The sequence below is a fragment of the Osmerus eperlanus genome, chromosome 22 (genome assembly GCF_963692335.1).
Source record: "Osmerus eperlanus chromosome 22, fOsmEpe2.1, whole genome shotgun sequence".
In the NCBI taxonomy this organism is placed as follows: domain Eukaryota; kingdom Metazoa; phylum Chordata; class Actinopteri; order Osmeriformes; family Osmeridae; genus Osmerus; species Osmerus eperlanus.
In genome coordinates, this window is record NC_085039.1 from 8914692 (window position 1) to 8938968 (window position 24277).

Consider the following 24277-nt stretch of genomic DNA (forward strand, 5'->3'; position numbering starts at 1 on the left):
ACACCACAAGCCCTTCATGGGGGCTTCTGGAGACAAGGGGAAGGTTGAGTGTGTGCTGTGTGTGTGTCTGTGTGGGGGGGTGGGGGGGTGGTCTGAGAACGGGGTAGGGGCGGGGCGGGGGAGGCCGTAGGCAGCGGCAATACCCGGGCTGGCTCATGTGGTCGGATGGTAACTGTGGTCTCTGGACCCGGTACAGCAATAACACCTCCGCTCCATCAGTGTCAGAAGCACTCTACGTGGACCAAACCAGCTGGACGCCGTACCCCTTAAACACAACAGCCCCCCTCGTCTTCCCCTGTCCAACCCCCCCCCCTGTCCCCCCCCCAGACCCCCTCCCTCTCCCCGTCCTCTGTTATTCCTGGATGGACGCGGTTCCCCATTTTTAGCCTGATAATTGAAACCCCCCTCGTAAAGATGTCACAGTTATGACTTGGCTCTCTCCTTCATGGTGAATTGGCCTTGTGCAATCCTCCAGTACAATGCTGGCCTCTGGTCGTGCCATGCCGTTGTTTCCTCATCCTGTGTTGCAAGAGGCTCGTCCTGCGGTGGGGTCCGGTGGTTATCGCGCACGACCTCAACGCGGCTAAAAACTCGGCAAGAAGGCTTGGCTCTCCATCCGGGGGCGCGGCGTCGAACGACTTATTCGCCGAACGACACGTCAAGCCTGTCAGGTGACGCAAATCCTCCAAAGATCATTCTCCGTCGGTCTTCAGGCACGTACGTACTGACGGCGTTTCGATACGCGACCTACATAACCCACAGGCTGGTTTATCTGGCGCTTCTCAACGTGGTGCTCGTTACCCGGACAACGACGCTGTCCTGACGTGAGCGTGCCTGGCGAGGCCCCGGGGGGAGCCTGGCAGGGTGTGTGTGAGCTCATCCTGCTACACACACACACACAGCTTCTCTCCGTTGCACCTTCCAAGAACAACGGCTGGGCAGAGGCAGAAGCACCCGTCGGCTTCACAGTCCATTACCGGGTCTAAGCGTCCATGGCTGGGGCCTTTGAAGCCCGGCTCACATGAGGCTAGAGGAAACATGGGCCTGGGCCCAGACGCAAATTCCCTTGTATACACCGCATACACACACACACACACATGTGCAGACCGGCACGCACAGACGCAAGGCACGCACGAGCACTGTGCGCGCAAACACACGCGCCGGACACACATACGCACGCGCATATCCCACACGTTCAGACAGACACATGTCTGCGGACACACTCTCAACCATAGAAACGCAAGAACGGCGCCGTTAGCGAACCGGACGGGAGGGAGGCGAGGACAAAGCGAGGAGGAATAAAACAATAAACGTGTCAGGGTCGGCGATGAAGCGGGGCGCCGGGGCTCCTGATTTACGGTCCGAGGCGGCTTCCTGAGCACTCCCTCCTCTCCATAGGACAGATTGCGCTCGACGTGTGGCAAGGAGTCAAAAACGTCGTCCGGCACGCTGACACCAGACGCGCACCTTGCTCCCACACCCCGCCGGTGACAACGTGAAGGCTGCCCCCCCCCCCCCCCCCCCCACTGGGGGGAGCGCAGGGACGGGGGGGAGCAGACCAGGCGTTAAGTAGCCACGGCGGGTTGTGTGTTTTATCTTGAAAGACGTCGGGGCCGAGACGGTGTGAATGGCCTCCCCGACCGCACGGCACGACAGACCGGCCTCTCTCTGTTTACACTCTGGCTGCAGCCTGGAGCCCCAAACGCTCCCAGTGCTGCTGCAGCCCGGAGCCTGGGACTCATGATGAGGCTGCTGTGTGTGTGGGTGGATGTGTGTGTGTGGAGGTCTGTGTGTGTGGATGTGTGTGTGTGTGTGGATGCGTGTGTGTGTGTGGATGTGTGTGTGGAGGTGTGTGTGTGGAGGTGTGTGTGTGGAGTTGTGTGTGTGTGTGGAGGTGTGTGTGTGGAGGTGAGTGTGTGTGGAGGTGTGTGTGTGTGGAGGTGTGTGTGTGTGTGGATGTGTGTGTGGAGGTGTGTGTGTGGAGGTGTGTGTGTGGAGGTGTGTGTGTGGAGGTGTGCGTGTGGAGGTGTGTGTGTGTGTGGAGGTGTGTGTGTGGAGGTGTGTGTGTGGAGGTGTGTGTGTGGAGGTGTGTGCGTATGTGCCTCTGAGTGTGCGTGGGATTCGTGTGCGTGTGTGGAGGAGACGAAGTGAAAGCTAGGGTATGGAGCTGTGGAGGAGTGTGTGTGCGTTGCAGCCCTAAATCTCTGGTGTGTGAATCACCGTACAGTCATCCGGCAAGACTTGAGAGAGAATTTTTCTTCGAAACCGTAGGCAGGATGGTTCATCGAGTTAACCCAACTTTCATTACCTAATAATTATTCATAAACTTATATAAATCGACTTTATTTCCAGCGCTTTTCATGTTTCATTCAAATTTCACACAAGTTCCTGTTGGACACTTCTAGATGAACACTCTGCATACTTACTGAACATTGGAGGCAACACACACATTTACCACACAACTATTCTGTCATTCTCTATCAGCCAGCAGAACTACTTAGTCGGTTTTACCTTGTTCTTTACGCCACCCTGTACTGAGGCCAAATCTGCCCCCGGAGAGCCTTAGCACTAATTGACGGGTTGTAAAAGATCTAGAAAGATCAGGCAGTTAAGTAGCACAGCCTGAATACCCTGAGAGAGGCGGGGGGGGACACACACTTTCTCTGAGGGGTAGAGGGACGGTTTGTAGAGGAATGTTGGATAGTCTACCCCTTTTCCATTCCTCCATCCCTCCATTCTTCAATTTCCTCTTCGCCACGCCTTCCCTCCCTCTCTCCCTCCCTCCCTCCCTCCCTGTGTCCCCGCCTTCCGCGACGACTGAAGTCATTTTCATGCCCCATAAATGTGATTGAGAAAGCGGTCCCAGCGAGGCGGGGGCTCCTATAAAGCAGCGCGGCGGCTTGTTAAAGCCGAGCGCCGGCAGTAAATCGCCGAGGTGACACGCGCTAACGACATCAGCAGCAGGAGCGCCGCTCGCACCTGCCGGGGGGGGGGGGGGGGGGGGGGGGGGTGTCACCGGAGAACCACGCCACGGGCCTGCCAGGAGACCCGGACAGGAAGGGGGGGGAGGTTGGAGGTCGAGCACCTGGCAGCGACACTGCCCATCGTGCTCCAGTCGCTAATGAGGCAGGCAGAGACACGGAGTAGACCGTAGAGATCGAGGAGAGGGGGGGAGAGAGGGAGAGAGAGAGAGAGAGAGAGAGAGAGAGAGAGAGAGAGAGAGAGAGAGAGAGAGAGAGGGAGAGGGAGGAGGGTCAGAGTGTCGCCGAGTTACCTCGTCGTGTTCCCCTCCTCCCCCTCTCTTCCACTTCTCCTCTAGATGAAGTCCCTTGCTGTCAGTCAAGCGTGGACGTTTGACGTTTACGAAGTGAGCTGGTGCCAGAAGTCGAGGCGATAAGTTTACGGGCTAGTGGTTAATCAAACATTTTCTAAGAGGGAAGAGCCCTCCATGGAACTTGGTTAGAAGGACACAAAAAGGCCCGGTCTGTCCCGAAAGGCAGGTGATTTGCAGCCCCCACAACAGCGATGAGAGACGCTCGTTCTAAATCAGTCATTCAGCAGTTACTTGGCGACGGCGTTTCAAAAAAGGAGGGGAAAAGAACCCGGTGAACTGCCACCGCTCAGCGCCTGAAAGATCCCGCGGAACATTCCGGACCCATCCCTTTTCGACCGCGGCTCATCCGCACAGCTCCCAGGCTGAGTCAGACACCACTCAGGGGGGGACCCTGTCCCATTGTCCGACGTGTGAAGCCCCTGTCCCGGTCCGAACCCTCCCCCAACCTCTCAACACAGGAACAAAGCACCACCCGCTCGAAGAGAAACACGGAATGGAAACTGTGTGAAGCTCTGCTTTTTGTCTCGCCGCGGCAATGACATAACGTGTCGCCGACACGATGTTGACAGGGATATCCGATAGGCCTGCCATCCGCACGCCGCTCTCTCAACCCAGACCCGGAGAGAGAGAGACAAAAGCAGGGAAACGTAGCCCTGCCTTTCCCTGCCTGCAGGCTCCTAGCGACTCCACCAGCCTTCCAAACGCCGTTTACCCTCCCTGACACTCCGCTGACCGCTTTGTGTAAGGAATATGACAGGTCTTCATTAGACACTTGGGGGGGAAAAAGGCCCTACCTAATTGCCCAGAGGTGCCAGATAAGTGTAAATCAAGCTTACAAGGACTGAGGGTTAGCTCTGCCTTGCATGCACCCCCACCCCCACCCCTCCTCTCCCCTAATTGACAGTACCAGCCCTGCCCTTAGCCTAAGGCAGAGACACACATAAAGGACCTAGCAACAGTACGTGGGTCCGAGAACACAGAGCAGTGAGTCCCATAGAAACCAGACGGATCCTACATAGACAGGAGGCGATGTTTGACAAGAGAGGGAGTCCTTGTTTGGGGGCAAGATTTGGGCTTGGCCCCGCCCCTTTCTCCATAGATGTGCGCCTTGTGGTAAAAAAAAACAAAACAAGAACGGGAGAAAAAAAATCTCTGGAAAAAAAAGCGTGTGGCGTTTGGAGATGAGTGCTAGCGTGGCATAGGAGGCTGTTAGGTAACGTTTGGACGTTAAACATGGGCCCAACTGAGAAAGAGCAGCTCTGTTTTAGCCAGCCAGGCTTTGACAGCGGTGCTGACAAGGGGTTTGCACCGCGCTTGGGTGCGATTGCGGAATTGTCTCGCCGTTTGGCGACGCTCACCCTCAATGTGGTCAGGCTCAAGTCCTTCGCCTCACGTCCAGGATCACAACCAGGTCAGAACCGACCACCGTTCCCACAGAGTTGCGCTGAGGTTATCTTTTCGTTTGGTCGGGCGAAACACTACACCTCCCAGGCCTATCGGAATCGACGGTGCGACAGTCAGACACATTTCCACGTCTCCGTTCTTCACCTCCTAACCGTTCAACGTTTTCTAGAACCGCTCGGAAGTGAAAAGCAGATATGGTGGTTTTCCCTACACTGGGAAGCGTAAATCCACGTTTGCTTCCCTCCGCATGGCGTTCGGCACGGGCCCCTTTGACATGCGGCCTTCACGTGTGCTCATCCTGTGGGACAGAGCTGTCCCACAGGTGTGTGACAACCTGTGTGACTGCGTATCTCAGGATATTTGAGCGATTCGAGCGATAACCGCATGTCGAGCTGCTTTGAGCTGCGATCCACCTGCATGCCTCATCCCAAACGACCCCCCCCCCCCACACACACACAACCCCCCCCCCCCCCCCCCCCCACTCCTTCCCAGCCACCCCCAAACTGTCAGTCTGACGCGCTATTAAGATGGCTGGTCTCTTTGTGGTCATTGTTGAGCGGGGTAGGGGGTGTGTGTGGGGGGTGTGCAGACCTGACAGCCCGCAGGAATCCTCATTCAACCCTTGGGGCCTTTCACCAGCCCCAGTCCTGAATGGGACCTGTCCACATCAGCCCGCAGCCGTGGCATTTTTATGGCGCAGTTCACACACACGCAATACGCTATCAAGCGCTTCTTAACAGCCCCGGCTCGCCCTCGGCTCCCTCTTTATGTCGCTACATCGTTGTTGTCCCAAAGAAGGGACAACAAGGCAGCAGCGCTTTATTTAGGAGTTACTCACCCAAACACATGCACAAAGACACACACACACACACACACACACACACACACACACACACAACAGTTGAACATACCCCCTCCCTCCCCCGCCCCACCGAATCACACACACAGCTTACCCCCCCCCCCCTCCCTCCCTCCTCCTCAGGACACACTCTTAGACAAAAGACCCTTGATTACTCAGCAAATTGAGGTGCCACAGATCATAGACCTTGCAGAGCGGCCTCTCTTTACAAACTGGCCCCATTATGGCGTCCCAGCGTGGGGCGGAAGTATCGACGAGGCCTGGGGGGGCCGGGGGGGGGGGGGCGAGTGGGCCTGAGGAGGGTCTCTCCACGCAAGGCTAACGATGGGGCAGGCCGTCCATTAAACAGGCGCTGATGTGGGAAATGGGAGGCCATTAGGCTGGCTTTGTTGCTGTCCCACCAGCGTAGCGAGCCAGCCTCCCCACAGAGGAAATGCCTGATTAGCAGCCAAGAAGGAGAAAAGCTGTCACAGGGGCAGGCCCATTTAGGACTAGCACAGGCTGCTGTTACAAGCTCATTTAGGACTAGGGCAAGCTGCTGTTACAAGCTCATTTCGGACTAGGGCAGGCTGCTGTTACAAGCTCATTTAGGACTAGGGCAGGCTGCTGTTACAAGCTCATTTAGGACTAGGGCAGGCTGCTGTTACAAGCTCATTTAGGACTAGCACAGGCTGCTGTTACAAGCTCATTTAGGACTAGCACAGGCTGCTGTTACAAGCTCATTTAGGACTAGCACAGGCTGCTGTTACAAGCTCATTTAGGACTAGCACAGGCTGCTGTTACAAGCTCATTTAGGACTAGCACAGGCTGCTGTTACAAGCTCATTTAGGACTAGGGCAGGCTGCTGTTACAAGCTCATTTAGGACTAGGGCAGGATGCTGTTACAAGCTCATTTAGGACTAGCACAGGCTGCTGTTACAAGCTGCTTTTACAAGCTGCTGTTACGGGCTGTACCTTACAAACGGCATCTCCTCTCACCTTCATAGATAAGCTCCCAAACACAGTTCAGTTTAGGCAATATATATATATAACACTTTGACAAGTAACTATAGTTATCAAGATGTACAGGTAGAAATTGAGATGTATAACCTTGCTCCATCTCCTCTGGGTGTGTCTTCTCTCCAAGCTAAGTCCTGCTGCTTAACATCAGCCCTAGTTAGACCTAGCCTCAGTCCACCAGCTCTTCATTAGGAGGAACCGTCGCTCTCACCCCCTCCCTAATTGCCGCTGGTGGGTTAATCTGACCAGGTCTTATTAGCCTTCGACACAGAACACCAGAGCTCCCACTGCTGGTCCCCCCATCTTCCCCTTGAGGGCAATTGCACGAACTCTCCCGATACGAGAATGCTAATTATGAAAACACGTTGATTGTTACATTTGGAAAAAGAAGGGAAAAACAAACAAGCTGACTGAGAGAGAGAGAGAAAAAAAAAGAGTCCGGCAGTTGAGATTAACCTGTTTGGCGGGATAATCAGAGTTAATCATTTTAAATGTTTGTAGGATACAAACATAGGCCTGGGATGAATATTCCTGCGTAGGTTCAATTAGGGAAATGCACGGCTGTAACTAGCAGCACACGGGTAAAAAGCATGAGCATATGCCAGGAGAAGAGTAATTAAAAATGTGTGCGTGCGGAATATGCCCTTTCGCTGTTGGAGAACCTTGAGATGCTGAGCCGAGCCAGGGTTATTAGACACTAAAAAAAGATGGAGGGAGAAAGAGAAAGGGGGTGGGGGGGGGGGGGGGGTGGGGGGGGAGAGAAAGAGAAGCAAGGCCTCAGGGAAGAGAAGTGCTACCACTAATTGGCCGCGATAAAGAAATGAAATGAGCCCTGATATGATCGCGGCCTCTCTCTTCGCCTTGCCCGCGTCCACAGCTTCAGGGAGGTCTCGCACTGCTCCTGTGTCAGCCTGACCCGCTCCACAAACCCCTCGAGACCACCCCTCCTCACGCCCCCCCCCCCTCCCCACCCCACGCCTCACCTCTTACGCCTTCCACCCCCACACCACACCTCACCCCTCACCTCTTCCCCACACCACACCTCCCCTCCTTCTCCACCTCCCCCTCCCCTCCGCCTCCTACGCATCAAGTTTTAACGAGCTCCGACAGCTCCGAGATAGGAAGAATGAAAATATTTACACTCCCACTTGATCAGAATGAAACACCAAGCGGATTGACGCGAGAGGAGACGAGAAGTTCCCATGTCATCAGTGAACAGGAGTTGTTTAGGGCTTAAACATTCAATAGATTGCGCTGATTGCGGGGGGAAATGTTCCAATGAGAGGGCACGGAGTTGATCAAGTACCGTCCCACGCAACGCAACCGCTTCCAGTTGTGTTCAATTAAAGTTGCGTATGCGCTGACGCAGGCCCAGGTGCGAAGGGAGACAGCGTTGCAGCCATGTGCCCCTTTTTCCTCACGCCTTAACTCAGCAGGCGCCGCCGCGCTCCAATGTGGGTCGCATTAAAGGTGTAGCGTTGACTCAGGCCCAGCTCCTTCCAGAACGTTTGAAAAGCGATCTGGATTTGGCCTTGTTATTCAAGGGCTTGTCACCTTGGGTTAAGTTGATCAAAGACTTCAATCTTAATGTGTTTCTTCCTGCTGCGTTCTGTGATCCAGTCAGTTGTTTACATCATACCGAAGGTGGTTTGGATTTGAGTTTTTTTACATCCTGATGGAGGAGGGAGGTTGGTTCAGTTATCCCAATTTAAATAGTTTAGATTTCGCGTTCCGGAAACTTGTAGAACGATTCTTTCATCCTCATTATCATTAACTCCTCTCATGGCGCAAGCCCATGCGGTTGTGGGTTTTTACCTCCAACATAACAACTGGCTCTTTTAAAAATAGTACGTAATTAAATGTTTACTAAGTTTAACCTGGGAATTTTGAAACAGTCTGGAAAAAAGGACAAAGGAAGAAAAATTAATTATGGTTACCTGTGTTTCAAGAATATATTGTATTATAAAGTCTAATTTATGGGTCAGAATTTGACAATGCAATATGATTTTATAGTTCAAAGATATAATAATGCTAATTTCATTTAAACAAATACTTGGAGTAATTGGATTTTTTGTTGTTTTTTGGTGCACTTTATTGGTCAATTGTCAGACAATTTAGATGCCTTTTGAAGATTGCCTTGGAAATTGTACACACACACATACAGAAATGCCATTTGAAGTTTTAACTGTCAAGCCTGGCGCAATTACATTTTATTTGATGCCATAATTGTATCCAAAGGGAACGTCTAGAAAAAGGCATTGTTCTGCGTATGATGTCATGTATGAAACTCCCTGGAGATGTCTTCCATTAGCCTACGTGTTATATGGGAATTCCCAGCAAACGTCGTAGCAGTGTCTGGATCAACAAACACTAAAAAAGAGAATATTATTCCGGTGTTAAAAGGGAAAATAAACAAACCAATGCAACTGTGGCAACAGGACTAAACCGGTTGTTGTCATGGAATAAACGATTAGTTGATATGTAGAGAGAGAGAGAGAGGGAATGACAGTCTATGCACAGCCGCTCCAGGATCCAGCACCATACTGTAGTGTAAATGTTTCCCCACTCCCAGATCACTGTGTTTTTTAAAATATATTCCTACACAATGTCGGCTTTTATTATGGGCTTTACAGAAAGGGAGATGTTGGGCTGTTTTGGGAAAAACACGAGTTTCGCACAGAAACGATTATTTTGTCTTTCTCGTTTGCTGTGGAATTCCAGAGCATGTGAATCACCCTGCCCATGGGTTGGTGTGGTCCTGACACATCACAGCATTGCCGTGGCTACGAGGCATGGCTAGAAGTAACTGTCATAAACACAGCGCTTGGTAATCACCGCCAAGGAAAGTGTCAACATTGTATTCACCTGGCTGCCAGCCATCACCTGCAAGAGTCTGCTCAACGCAAATGAGAATTGGGATGATTGCTTGCGACTGCTGCACTTACACAGTAATGCTGACGTTAAGCCCGAGTATGAAAATATATTTTTAATAATAAACAATATCATTATGTCTAAATGTGCTTTAAAAAGCTTGTGAGGATGTGCTCGGATTGCGCAATGTGCTTCTGGGACTTTTCGAAAGCGCGGCTTAGCACAGCCGTGCGGGCCTGGGCGTGCTGGCACATGCGTGCGCTTACACACTCATCCTACCAGCTTGATGTTTATCTACATGTGAGGTAGATTGACAGTGGTCGTCTGAAATAACGTGTGTCTAATGATAGACAGGTCTACCTTCCATCGCTCTCTGGCATTGTGTGTGGTGAGTTTCCCAGAGAAATAAGTGAAAGACAGAAGGACAGACAAAGAGAGAGAGAGAGAGCGACAGACAGACAGAGAGAGAGACAGAGAGAGAGAGAGAGAGAGAGAGAGAGACAGAGAGAGAGAGAGAGAGAGAGAGAGAGACAGAGAGAGAGACAGAGAGAGAGAGACAGAGAGAGAGAGACAGAGAGAGAGACAGAGAGAATGATACTAAATAACCAAGCATGTGGTGGCCAGGTTGACATAGTATTGAGAAAACCAGCCTCGCGTTGTTGACCACGGTTCTGCTCTCCTCAAATCCTACATATGATCTCAGTCACGCCTGTTGCCTCGCATTTTGCGTCACCACTTTTCGACAGGAACGCCGTCTCCTAGTTTAGACTTTTGGAGGCATCGCGGTGTTACATTGATTTACAGTCCAGATTACGAAGGTAGAATTAGTCCAGTTCATTCAACTGAATCCCTTTCGAAGTACCGTATGTACTGTACGCTTGCATGCACGCACACATGAGTACACACACACACACACACACACACACAGTCACACACACTTGCACGCACGCACACACACCCCCTCCCTGTGCCACTGAATACCCCTCTCAAGCCAAAACAGGGGAGAGGCAGCAGACACCCAATATTTTCTCATTTTGTCTTGAGGGGGTTTTAGGAGCTAATCTGATTACTTTCAGGGGCGCCCGCAGGATTAAAAGTAAACTGTCCGTGTATGAGCTCCCGCCTGTTTGTTTTAAAGCCGGGCCCGGAGAAGCCGGATCGTCTGCAGGGCCAGGGTGTAGGGTGTTGGGGTTCGGGAGGGGATGTTTGGGTGGACGGGGCACCGTGGGGTGGGCGGAGGTTGGGTCATTGGGAATGGGGAGAGTATGACAAGTGAATCTGACACTGACTCTAGAACTCTAGATCAACATGTCTCCCTCCCCCCAACCTCCTACCTATCCCCTTCCGAACCCCGAATCCAAACCCAAACTGTTCAACAGAGGCGCGGTCAGAGAGGGAAGGAGGGGTGGGGGTTTTGGGGAAGTTTTGCGTTGTCTTAATGTCAGGCTATAGTTGTGCACCGTGGGTGGTCCTGGTTTTAATGCAGGTTTGTGCGGCACTACCAAATAATTGGTGTTTTCTGTCTGTAGACCACTGGTCTGGAATGACTGCTGTTTTGCTGCAGTTTGCATATGGTTATCTTAGAAATGTTGCAAGGGGTCGGTGCAAATGCTTTCTACTTCATCGAGGGAAAGAGATTCAGAGGGGAATCATTGAGAAAAGTTCAGTGGTATTAGCGACCAGTGTCCACTTTGTTTGCCTTGAAGCAAGCTACCAATGAGAGGGAAGCTTATCACCAGTTAAGTATACAACCCGGAGCCTCCACGACAAGTTTTCTCCTTAATTGAGAAAACAAGTATGTGTGCAGGAAATAGGACCGGGTCATTCCGATAGGCTGGGAACCACTCAAGAAAACCAGCAGAAATCTGCCAATTCTGCTAGATACATAAACACTGTTTAGGGGCTCTATGTTTTTTATATACAGAGGCAACAGATAACAGACAGTTTCCCGCTAAAGCCTGCATTTAAAAGACTAAATAAGAACCGTAATAGTGTCATTCCAAAGGGCTTTTGTTTTTGACTTTTCAGAAGTTGTCAAAAGCTTTGGGTAAGCTTATCCTCATCCGGTTAACTCAAATACACGTGTGTTAAAGGTATCAGAAGACACATTTTCACTGCCCACCTGTGTGTGATTAGCCAGTTGTGAACTGCAGCGAGCTGGGGCATTTCAGATGGTTCTAGATGGCGATACCAAATTGCCTCGACAGCCTTTATGTGTTTTTATTCAGCATTTGCTAAAGCAAGCTTACTCGGTCATAAACATTTATCTGTATATATTCCACCGTAGCCTTTCGATTTTGAAATAAACCAATCGCACATACGCTTATCTGTCCATCTTTCAGACGACGTCGTTCCATGATGATGTTCCGCTCACCACTCGGTTAGGAATGTAAGTCCGGGTCCAGCCGCTCCCGTGAGACCTGAGTACCAGCATGCATAGTTTCGACTTTGAGGGTAGCCATTTTGCCATCACGACGCCAATTAGAGGCACTCGTATCCTTAAGGTGAAGACGCAACACTGAATGTGGGCGAGAGGAAAAGAGCACTTCAAAGCACAAACTGGGTGTCAAGCATCTGGCTGTGTGTGTGTGTGTGTCATAGCTAGGAGCTTTGTTGGCTCTGTGGGCCTTAGGTGTGGGAGCTGATATCTTGGCAGCAGTAAGCTGCTGCTTGTGTTTGTCTTTCCTCTAAGGGGCAGCCACCCTGAATCCTATCTGCCCCAAGGAGCAGGTGTTAGGAGCAGCCTGTGTGTGTGTGTGTGGGCGTGCGTGCATTCACAATCGAGCGCTAGCCCTCATTTGGCTGTGCTCTTATCACGACAATCTCCCAGCAGAGTGTTGGAGGGCTAGGGGGGGCTGTCTGGTGTTCCTCCAGGTGCCCTTAGTTGAGTGTGTGTCATTCCCATATGAGTCTCATCAGCAGTGAAGGTTTCGCATGCTGTGTCTATGAAACCGCAGTGCTGAGAATGTCCCAGGTCAGCGCAGGTCTGAAAACAACCTGGCTCCTAGCAGAATCCCATAAACATCCCAGCGTGGAAGGTGCCGGTCACTCCACTTCGAGTATTAGGGTTAATTACAATGTCACCAGTGCCCTCAGTTCATTCTGCAGTAAAGGAGCAATCTTTTCGCCTGTAATACAGGAAAAAGGGTCAGTCAGTTTTACACTAATGTACCAAGCAGACTGATCGCCGAGAGGAAACATTTCGTACCGGAGTTGGAAACCTGATGAGACAATGCAAGACACCCCGTCTTTCATCTTTGACTGTTTTTTAATTAAACGCACGAAAAATGCCGTCGGGCGAGAGAAAGAAAAAAACCGACTCCCACGCGATTTCAAACACCGTTTCGCGCTCGTCATACCTCTCATAAAACCCCGCGCCTCGTGTTCCCGTCTTGGGTACGAGTATCAAGTCAGGTACCTGTAATCCACCTCAGAGTACGCAGAGATCCCCCCCCCCCTAACCCCTGAACCTGTATATCAATGGAGACAGCACACTGACAGCAGCTTGACAGAAGCCTGTGGGGGGGGATTGAGTGCGCTTGGAACACACGTCTAAGAGGCTCAGAGTTCACATAAGGTGCGCTTGGCTCCCCTCCTAATGTGCAAGATGTATCTTCTGAAACAGGACACCTGCAAACACACACCTTCCTGTCCTACCTCACGCACACACGGTACGGTCCAGGTTCCCCAGACACTGACCAGGAGAAACCTAGTCCCAGAGTGAGAGAAAGATTGGATGAAGGTTGTCATGGCTAGGACTAGGGGTTAATCCAGATCTGGGAAACGGCCTTCATGTGCATTCAACTTGTTCCGTAGCGCTAAATCGACATAGGCTCCGTTAGGTGGAGCGTACCTCATCCTGGTTCCCTTGTTCTAAATCCCTATTCCATTCATTAGGCAGGGAGTGAGGAACACTGCGAAATGTAACAGAGACTTCTCAGCTGCTCTGGGTGAGCAGTGATGCGCTAGAGAGAGAGAGAGAGAGAGAGAGAGAGAGAGAGAGAGAGAGAGAGAGAGAGAGAGAGAGAGAGAGAGAGAGAGAGAGAGAGGGAGGGAAAAAGAGAGAGAGAAGCAGAAGGAGCAGCACCAGGGGACAGTACTAATTAGGGACCCTGGTGTCCCCTGCCCCTGCCAGATCATGGGGAACCTGACCCATATATCAGGGATTGCACTGTGTGTTTGTGCGCGTGAGTGCAATCGCACAAGCATATACGTGTGTAAGCAGGGGCCCCGGAGACGGCTTCCTGTGCTAAGGAGCTAATTACAGTATCAGTTCTGACGGCAAACACACTCTAGCCCTGCTCCCAACCTGAGTAAACTGAGAAGGGCTTCAGCTCCCTCCATGATGATAGGCAGATGATACCGAGACCCACTTTCGGGGGGCGGGGGGGGCGGGGGGGGGCGGAGAGGAGAGTTGGAGGAAACACGGCCTGATGTGGCAGGGTCTTCCCCAATGGGGACACTACCCCTCCCTACCTCCCTCCTACCCCACCTCCCTCCTTGCCTTCATCCTTCCCTCTTTCCCTCCCTCCTTGTCCAGCGCGGTAGGAGGGAGCGGGCTCCATCGCCACAGAGAAACTACTCGCCGTCCGGCAGTAAATAATGCAGAGGCGCGGGCCCGCCGCCTCGCCGCCGCTTAATGAAGCACGTCGGAGGGAAAAGAGAGGGAAGCGCTCATGAATAAACATCTGCCGGCTAATTAAACTCCACGGTAGCAACTTTATTCATTAGTTAACAAGCAGCGACGGATCTCTGTACGGGCGAAGGAGGGGGGGGGGGGGGGGGGGGGGTATCTGGGATTGGGAGGAGAATGCGTAAAGAGAAAGAGAGAGGAGGGCAGATGGAGAGAGGAGCTGACCTCATTAACGGGAAGCTGTCACTGCTCCTACTGCCGGTGCAGACCTCAGAGGGCTGTGGGGGATCTGATGTGGTTTACAAACAGCAGCTCGGAGCAGACTAGGAGTTAGTGCTTTATCAGGTGTCTGGTCCCGGGCAGGCATGCCAGAGAGGCGGACAGCTTGGAGAGGCTCAGTACACTCTCTAGGAACGTAAACAAACGGAACTGATTGTAATGAACACATCTATATTATTTCCCTTCCTTCCTCCCTCTCGACACCCTACCCCTCTCTCTCTCTCTCTCTCTCTCTCTCTGTCTCTCTCTCTCTGTCTCTCTCTCCCCCCAACAGCCTGTAACTGCAACCTGCACGCCCGCCGCTGTCGCTTCAACATGGAGCTGTACAAGCTGTCAGGGAGGAAGAGCGGAGGGGTCTGCCTCAACTGTCGCCACAACACGGCGGGGCGCCACTGCCACTACTGCAAGGAGGGCTACTACCGGGACCTGTCCAAGCCCATCTCCCACAGGAAGGCCTGCAAAGGTACGACGGCCTCGCCCGGCCGAACTCACAAACCCTCCTGTGGCTTCCTGAGAGGAGTGTACTCACACCATCGCACTCGGTATCAAAGGAAAACGCAGGGCCAACCTTTTCACTCGATAGTATCCATGCACCGCATAGATGAAAGCTAGAGAGAGTAAAAAAAAAACAGAGTTGATAGTTGTTATGCAGGTAAGAGAATCCTAAGTTTAGAGCAAAGCGAATTATTACACGACCATCTTGTTATCTTGTCACTCGATGTCGCATATTAAAACAATTGAGTGGAGATAGGAGTTTTGGAAAGCAGAGTAATCCACACATTCCAGCCCTGTCTCCCCCCCCCCATCTTGGTCTGTCAGCGGAGATGGGTCTGGGGTCTGTGGAGGCGTGGGGGGGGGGAAGAGGCGGGGGGTCCCCTCACCGACACAGAGTTATTTGGATTCATCTGGGGGAGGGGGCTGACAGGACAAGCAAAACAAACAGACCTGAGGTGCGAAGTGATCCCTGACGCAGGTCAGAAATGAGCGAGAGGATTTTGTGTGTGTGTGTGTGTGTGTGTGAGCCAGAGCACACCCCCCACACAGGTGTGCTCATCATCATGTAGGCAGTAGGGGTGAAAAACGCCGACATGCTCTGCCCCTCTCCCCCACAGGTTACTGGGGTCACAGACAGAGAGAGAGACACAGAGAGAGAGAGAGAGAGAGAGAGAGACAGAGAGAGACAGTGAGAGACAGAGAGAGACAGAGAGGAGAGAGAAGAAGCTATGTTTTCTCACCTCTTCTTTAGCTAAAGGGAAAGATAACAGGAGATGCCCTGTACAAACAAGCCTGGGGGATAGCTCAAACGTACCCCACCCCCTCCCAACACACACACACACACACACATACCTGCTCTCCTTCAGATCGCTTTCTTCCAAGGGCAGTAACCCAGAGGGAAATATTAGCTGCCTGCTGACAGTTTAAGCCTGTGTTTTCCCACATCATTCACCAGGAAGTAAATAAATAAACCAACCAGCCAATCAGTCAGTTTGACAGGCAGTTTGTAGGCTCTCCGAGAAAAAACACACACAAACACACACATCTACGGCAGAATCCATTGGCAAAGTGGAGTCAATTGCCAGATACATTGACATAAACACACTTCAATTGGAGGGAGGGATGTGGTTATTTTCCTGATATCTAACATACAATGGAGGGATGTATTGATAGATAATGGAAATAAGTGTTGCTGTTTGACCCCTAAGTAGTGTTGTGATGACTTGCTAATGTCTGTGTCCATATATCAAAGCACTTCTGTGTCCTCGTGGTTCCCACACACCTTTACAAAACCTTCAAGTCACAGTACAGTTTCTAGTACTGTGACTGCAAGCTCCCCAAAAAGTCTGCCGAGTTGGTATTATAAAGACATGGAGTACATCCACACATTTAACCCTGTCACTGTGTCCCAAAACAACCATCTGGCATGTTCTCTCATTCTCTCATTGCATGGAAATAAGTGTCGTAACAAATGGCATGGAGCCTCAACTAAAATATCCCTCCATCCTACCATCTATCCATCCGTCCTTCCTTTGGTTATTCCAAACTGACTCCTGTGGCTTTGGGTCCATTCTCCTGTCGACTGGGAATGCAAACAGACATTCATCATGGGGGCCTTGTGTGTCCTTAACCCCTAGACTCTAAGACAGCCTGCCTAATCGCAAGGGACTCGACCCTGCCTCTCTCTTTTTTTTTTTTAAATGTCATTCTTTTTTTTCTATTATTTTTTTTTTACATCCCTGATGTGTACGAGAATTGATTCTTTTACCATCCATATCTCACCCGTGTACGCAGGGAGTAGTGCTAGCGTCCATGTCTCACCCGTGTACGCGGGGAGTAGTGCTTGTCAGGGATGACGCGGGGTCCACAGATGCATTGTGACACAGCAGGGTTGAACACAGCGTAATGCTGCTAACTATCCCGGATAGTTTCCTTGTGAAGAGTTTCTTTGTCCGTGACATTGAAAAGGATTTCGGAGTATATCGTCGTAGGAGAGGCACGGATATACGCGAACCGAACTGTGATGTGTTATAAATGGACTTAACTCTCTCATCCGGCTGCATGCCACCACACTCTGTCGTGCTGCATTGCACTGCATTGCATCCCCAGCGATTATGATAAGGGGGAAGGGGGAGGGGCTTTTTCTCGTCCCAGGTGATACTGGACTCTTTTCTTCCCCTGCGATTTTTTTTATTAGAAATGATTTGCTTTTCTTGGAGAGCTAATGAATTCCTCTGTTCCTCCCTGCAAGTCAGAGGCCACAGAGGACTTTGCAGGAAAGCTGAATTAGGGTCAACACACCAGAGGAAAGCCGTTAATGTATTCACCACAGCCTCCTCCAGCTTAATCCAAACCTCGGCGAGGCTGCCAATCAAAATCTCAAGTTGTGCGATAAAAGTTTCTTTTTTTTCTTCTTTTTTGCCAGCGTAACGACAGTTCTCCCTCCATTGAGGTTCGGCAGGAAATGAGTCTCCGTCCAATTTTTTGGGGGAAAACGCATGTCTAATTTAGTGCTTATCGTGGTGAATAATGAATTGCGTTGGTGTCAAAACAAGTTGTCAAAAGCTGTGAAAAATGCATCGAAGTGGACCTCAGGCATCTGACTACAGTTAAGGGTGCCCTACAGTACGTGCCTGTGGGGGATCCTAGAGGCTCTACGTTTCTTCCAGCCTCTGATAACTCATGCTACCGACTTGGAAATGTATAACTATGAGCCTACTACTTCATTTTCTTCAGCTCCTCCGTGCCTTCTATGTATGCATGTCTTTTCTTGGCTGGTCTGCAACTCTTTTTTTTTTAACTCATGTCCGTGACCGCTGGGTGCACCAAACCTTTCCTGATGAAAACTTAGACTGTTGCAAAAGGCATACATAGCTGTGATCCTCTGTTCGAGTTCTTTTGGACTTTAATTGTGATTGTTGGATCTCTTTTTGTTCCAGAGAAAATTAGGAATACTTGTGTCAAAGTATCTTTTAAACGCACTTGGCTTCCTGAGAAAGTTGCAGAACCGAGTTCAACATGACCCTCACCATCATCACTTTCGTCATCATTAACACCAACATCTCACTCGAAGCACATTTCTCCATGTCCCCTTTCAACTAAAATAGGTAGGCTACATCCAACTGCATTAATGCAGTGTCAGCATTAATCAAACTTATCAAACCACCAATAACAGGCAGTACTGTATGTGTACTGTACATATAGTCCCCAAATTAGGAAACGATAATTCATCTCATCCACATGAGCCACTTCCTGCGCTGACGAGCAACCCCCGACCACCACCCCACCCCTCCCCCCCACCACCCCCCCAACCCGAACCTCCACTGAAATCCACCGTTGCCTCACTCAGGACCCAAGTGTAAACAGATTTCATCATCATTTATAAAATCGTCAGTTTACCCTAAGCAGTTTGGTTCAATTTAATTCTTGAAATTTACCAGAGTTTAAGCCCCTGACATAATTACAAGCAAACATTGTCCAAGTTATACTGGGGGTGTTCGATTACATCAAAACAGACCTACAATAAAGAATCCGTGGTAATTACCTGAAGGTGACAAATGATACGAAGCATGATCCCTCTGGCTTGCCAGGTTAAACATTTTCGTCAAAACTATATCTGGAATAAAACCGGGAATGAGTTAAGATATGACTGTGTCACTAAATTACCCCCTGTGTCTCCCTCTCCTCCCCTCCATCTCTCGCTCTCTCCCTGGTAATGAAGTTACCACATACAGGGCTTCCTATGTCAAACACCTTTATGTGCCGTCACATGCTTACCTTGTAAAATTCTTTCAAGTGGGCCGTATCATAACTCAAGAGAATTCAATGAAACCAAAACTGCGGGACTAATTTCTGTTCACTTCGACAGAGCCTAGGCATACGCTCTGTGCTAAAGTGACAGCAATTACGGCGCCCGGTTATTTATTGTACTAGAGAACCTTCCCTGTGTGTGTTTTGGACAGAATGAGAGCTGTAATAAGCAGTAAGAGAGGGTTGAGGAGTACAGACTCTGCTTTTATATGAGAAACACTATCCCCCCCAGTAGACTCCTCGCTGCCATAGGAAGGAAACCGAGCAGCTAGCATAGCGTCGATGTTGAGAATGAACTGCGCTCGGTGGCTGGAATTGAAGCTGGCCAGATTTACGAGCTCTCCCCTCATCGACTGGTGCGCAAACAGGGTAGAATGTGTTGAGTTGGAGCGCCCCTCAGGACCACTTGGAGGTCTCGCACCGCCTTGTTTCGGATCCACAGCTCCTTTTGACCGTTAGCGAAGATGAAGTGTAGCATGCTAAAGCAGCCTGATCCATTCTCTCTCTGCCCAGGCCAGGCCCACGGTAGTCAGAGTGGATTGGATAGAGTGGTGTACCTGCTGACAGCTCGCAGGTGGCCGGGCTGTAAACCTAAACAGATGGAGGTGGGCATAGTGGGGCAAAGTGGGCGACGAGGAGACTCTGTGGGTGGTCTAGGAAGGCCTTTGGAGTAGTTACTTATCTGGCAAATTAAAAGAGTTTGATCCTGGCCCTGGTTGTTATGACATCACTGTTTCCATAGTTGTATTGTCAAGATTCAACAAAACCATTAACAGAAAGATGATCTCCTCTGGATTGGACCTGACAGTGCTTGGCCTAGTTGATGGAAGGCCATCCCTCAACCACCAGTTTGTAATTACAGCTACTGGTGGAGCCATAAGGAAAAAATGTCCTTGATTGAACCTCTGTCAGTTTAATTTAAGATAACATGCTAAAGTTAATACTATTATTCCAGAAGACCGTATTAACCGTAAATATATTGTGTTTGTGATTTTGAGTATTTGAAAATATTCACCCACACAGACTTCACCCCCCGTTTAACATTTCTAAATGTACTTGTAACTGTTTTCCATTAAGACTACACACTTGTTTTGTTTGCACATAAAATACCAAATACATTGGAAGAATATTTCCCTCAGTCCAAATGTTAGAGTATATGATCACAATTGCCAACTGATCATTTCAATCAATAAAGTGCAATAAAACACCAAATACTAAAACCAGAGAGAAACTCCCTGTATAAACTTGATATGTAATTGAGAAAGGCTGATGTGTGATCTAACTATCCCGTTATTTCTCATTTTTGTACGACCTCCACGCATTCCTGCGGACTCGTAGAAACCTAATTATAATAGAACCCAGCCCAGGCTTGCTTGAAGCCCCTTCATCAGCCAACAAATTATTCGTATTGGCTCCGAACGTTCAAAACGAATGGGGGGAGTGGAGTTCAAACTTCAAAAGCCAGCTTTATGGTAAAAGATTGGCAGGATTTTGAAGTTCTCACATTGTGCAATCTCGTCTCAACACAAATCTGCTAAAAGCAGACCGACCCTCCGCCCGGCCGCCTTTGAAATGTCTTCCACACCCACCCCCATTACCCAGAACATTTTTTCACCCTTTTTTTTCACGTGAGCCTCCATACGTCAAGATCTCCTCACATTCAGGAACTCAATCCCCATCTGAGCATCTGCAAATGTCTTCATAGAGAAGGATGGAGACATTAACACACAAGGCTAAGCCTTCACCTTCAGAGGCTCGACCAGTATTTTAACCACGAGCCGTAAAAAAAAAACCCTCCCCTGGCTCGTATTAAAAAGAGCTCTGCGCTCCATGGCTGTTCACCATGAGGCCACAAGAGCACCCTCTCGCTCGCCCCTCTCGCTGCAAGTGCAAGCGGTCGAGGAGTGCGGAGGAGTCAGTCCAGTTCTCCTGTCCGCCATATCTCCCCCAGCCATCTGGAGTAGCCGTGAAAGGGGTTAGCGTAGCCACTTAAGCGCTAAGTTGACACCCACTTAAAACTTCAACTCTCACCCTGGTCCCTGTGGGCTGAAGGCAGTCAGGAGGCTCGGAAGTTGAGGAGGCGGAGAGAGAGAGAGAGAGAGAGAGAGAGAGAGAGAGAGAGAGAGAGAGAGAGAGAGAGAGAGAGAGAGAGAGAGAGACAGTTAAGGAGAATGGTTCCCACCTGTACACCATGTGCGGAGCACCTTGATTTACTGGCAGGCCTAAGCTGCAGTTATTGGAGAGACGCTCTTAAAAACACACACACACACACACACACGCACACACACACACACACAGGCTCAGCTCTCTCTCTCTGAAGCTCCGACCAGAGATGCACTTTGCCCAGCCGCCCCTCAAACACCGCTGACAAGCTCTTAAATTTACAGGCCTGAAGACACACCCGATTGGTCTCTGCAGTGGTTACAGGGTTGGTCTGGGATGGGTTAGTGTGTGTGTGTGTTTGTGTGTACTCTATAGTCCTGCTACTCTATTGTCAAACAGTCAGAAAGAGGCATTGAAACCAGTGAAAGATTGGTCTGATAAAGTGCTAATCGTTACACACGCTTTAAAGCCGTCGGCTGATTCCCCCCTTCCCGTTATCAGATTAAGATAAGAATAGAAGAAACAGCTGACTCCCGTAATACTGAAGAGACCAGAGAGAGAGAGAGAGAGAGAGAGAGAGAGAGAGAGGGGGGTAGAGAGACCAGTAGAGACAGATGTGGAGAGAGAATAACTGACTTCTGTATTCTCTCTCCCCATCAGTTATTTAATTATAATTAATTATGCTTTGAAACAATTCAAAGCAACATGACCAGGAACCAAAAATCAATCAAATAAATAAAAAACAAAATCGGATGATAAAACCACAGAGACCATACTATGTTACTAACTTCCTCCCTGAGGCTGTTGATCAAATAACCTTGTCTAATAAGACAAGAAAAATACGATTGTCTCTTGCGTTGGATGAACTCAGCGATTGAATAACATAATTATAATATCGATGGAGAAATTTAGTACCAGGCATAACGTCAACAACATTCTCCAGTGCGGTCAGAAACAAGAGAGCAACCACTAAATAGCCCACCAACCTCAAATTGATTCATTCAACACGAGACCTTTGAAGGTTACGTTGGTGACAAGTGACACTAAGCAGAGATTTAGGGAGGGGCTCCGTGAACTAGGCTGTAACACAACATGGTTAGGTTTCTGTCGAAAATAAACATGGGAACAACATGGGACCCCATAACCCAACATTTCAGTCTTAAGATCTTTAAAGCTCCTTAAAATACTTGAGTATTATTGACATTTTTGAGAGGGAAAAAGGTTTGATTAGAATTGTGGATTTGCGGAATGTACGAAAATTTATGCCACCAAAGACAAAAAAAATCCATTGAGTGACAATAGATTCAGGTGACTGAGCGGTTAGGGAATCGGGCTAGTAATCTGAAGGTTGCCAGTTCGATTCACGGCCGTGCCAAATGACGTTGTGTCCTTGGGCAAGGCACTTCACCCTACTTGCCTCGGGGGAATGTCCCTGTACTTACTGTAAGTCGCTCTGGATAAGAGCGTCTGCTAAATGTAATGTAAATAACACAAAAATAGGCAAAAAGGAAAGTTATGACAGAAACAACTGTTACTTTAAAAATTGTCAGCAGTTTTGGCAACCAAAAGATAAATGATGAAATATCTGAAGCATTCCTGAAGCATATGTCTAGAGTAGACCCCCCCAGATGGAAGGGAAACATGACCGACATTTTGGACCAGACTCAAAGCATCCAATTATTCAGAAAACAGCCAAAAACAATTATCTATCTTATTTGGTAATTTAATATACACACACCCTCCCCCCATTCCCATACACACACACTTTAATGATTAAGGGTATTCAAAGTTTATTCACAGCAACTCATCAAAATATCAGTTCTCTCTGCTCTGTAAAAAGAAAGAAAGTTGGGATTTGTGTGCGGGTGTTCTCGCAGCCAAATCAAGTCTGTCATATTGTGGAACCAAGTAACTTCACCATTTCCTGCCAAGCTAGCTTCACTCTCTCTGTCCCTCGGTGCCTCTTGATCCTCCTACCTTGTTATTGTTGCTTGTTACTAGTGTGCACTCGTGTTCTCTATGTGTGTACGTATGTTTTTTGTGTACCTACCCCTACACACACCTGTGTGTGTGTGTGTGTGACCACTCACTGTTCTTCTCCTTCTGTTTCTCACAGCATGTGATTGCCATCCCGTGGGCGCTGCTGGCAAAACCTGTAACCAAACCACGGGCCAATGTCCCTGTAAAGACGGCGTGACTGGTATCACGTGCAACCGCTGCGCTAAAGGCTACCAGCAGAGCCGCTCGCCCATTGCCCCCTGCATAAGTATGTGGAACCCACCTTCATCTTCTAACCACTGTAGGAAAATCTTTTAGTCCGTGTTCGGGGGGTCACCCGAAAATTCACACACACACATGCACTCTTTGATACTCTTGTTAACTGAGAAACACACACAGAAACATTCCCATTCGATCTTTTTCCATTGGTTTCCTCAGACAAGCGCTTAGCCGGTGAATTCTGAACTGGGAGTAAATCTCACCGCTGGAATAAGCACACCATTAAACCGAAGCCGCCTCAGGTCAAGGTCTCCCGTCTGTCCACTATCTCGGTCACCATAAATCTGGAGTGCTCAGCCCCGAGTCCAGGGCCCTGGCAGCAGCACCTCCAGGGCCCTGGCAGCAGCACCTCCAGGGCCCTGGCAGCAGCACCTCCAGGGCCCTGGCAGCAGCACCTCCAGGGCCCTGGCAGCAGCACCTCCAGGGCCCTGGCAGCAGCACCTCCAGGGCCCTGGCAGCAGCACCTCCAGGGCCCTGGCAGCAGCACCTCCAGGGCCCTGGCAGCAGCACCTCCAGGGCCCTGGCAGCAGCACCTCCAGGGCCCTGGCAGCAACAAGGATTTAATTACCCTTTGTTCAAAGCTCAAAACAACACGTTTTAATTGGTTGGTTATGTTGTGGAGATGAAAAGCTTTCATGCAAATCAATAATTCTGGGGATATATTTGGTCAAGGTCCAGAGAGGGATTTGTAAAAGCCAAAATCTCACAGGAGATCGGATATCTTTGATTTTCCTGGGAAAGTCACAGACGTGGAGGTGTGAAACATTGCGAGAGGGGCCCTAGACTCACAGCTGAACCAGGAGAACAAGATATTACATTTCTCAGATAATTGCTAAATAATCTGCTTTCGCTTTTTAACAGCACATCCATTAAACTCAGGGATACCAATACTCAGTGCCAAGTTCCATTTTCACAACAGGAGAGGAGTGAAAGTGCAGCCCCGACCGATACCTCAGGGTGTCAAGGGCCGTAAATCCATAGGAGTCAATTATGAGAAACAGGCTCATTATGAAATCTGGCACGCGCGGCTGAATCCTGATGTGCTATCTTGAGAGAGGACCGAAGGGCTTGATCGACAGTGACACTGGGAGTCAGGCTTCACGTAATCCAGGGACCTCTGGGCCACTGGCGCCATTGTTTTGGCAGCCATTGTTTTCTTTTGTCGTAAGACAGACGTTTCAAATTCTTTATGGGAAAATACCTAATTATATCG

General features: G+C 49.7%; 1 protein-coding gene across 2 annotated transcripts in view; it reads left to right on the forward strand.

Moving 5' to 3' along the window:
• The window catches only part of ntn1a (netrin 1a), a 52901-nt gene that overhangs the window by 13734 nt on the left and 14890 nt on the right, over nucleotides 1–24277 (forward strand). The window contains exons 3-4 of one of the 2 annotated variants that reach the window (XM_062448372.1): nucleotides 14654–14842; nucleotides 22904–23053. In XM_062448372.1, coding sequence (XP_062304356.1) covers nucleotides 14654–14842; nucleotides 22904–23053 — 339 coding nt within the window. The remainder of the gene's footprint in view (nucleotides 1–14653; nucleotides 14843–22903; nucleotides 23054–24277) is intronic. The other variant, XM_062448373.1, reaches the window with a different exon arrangement.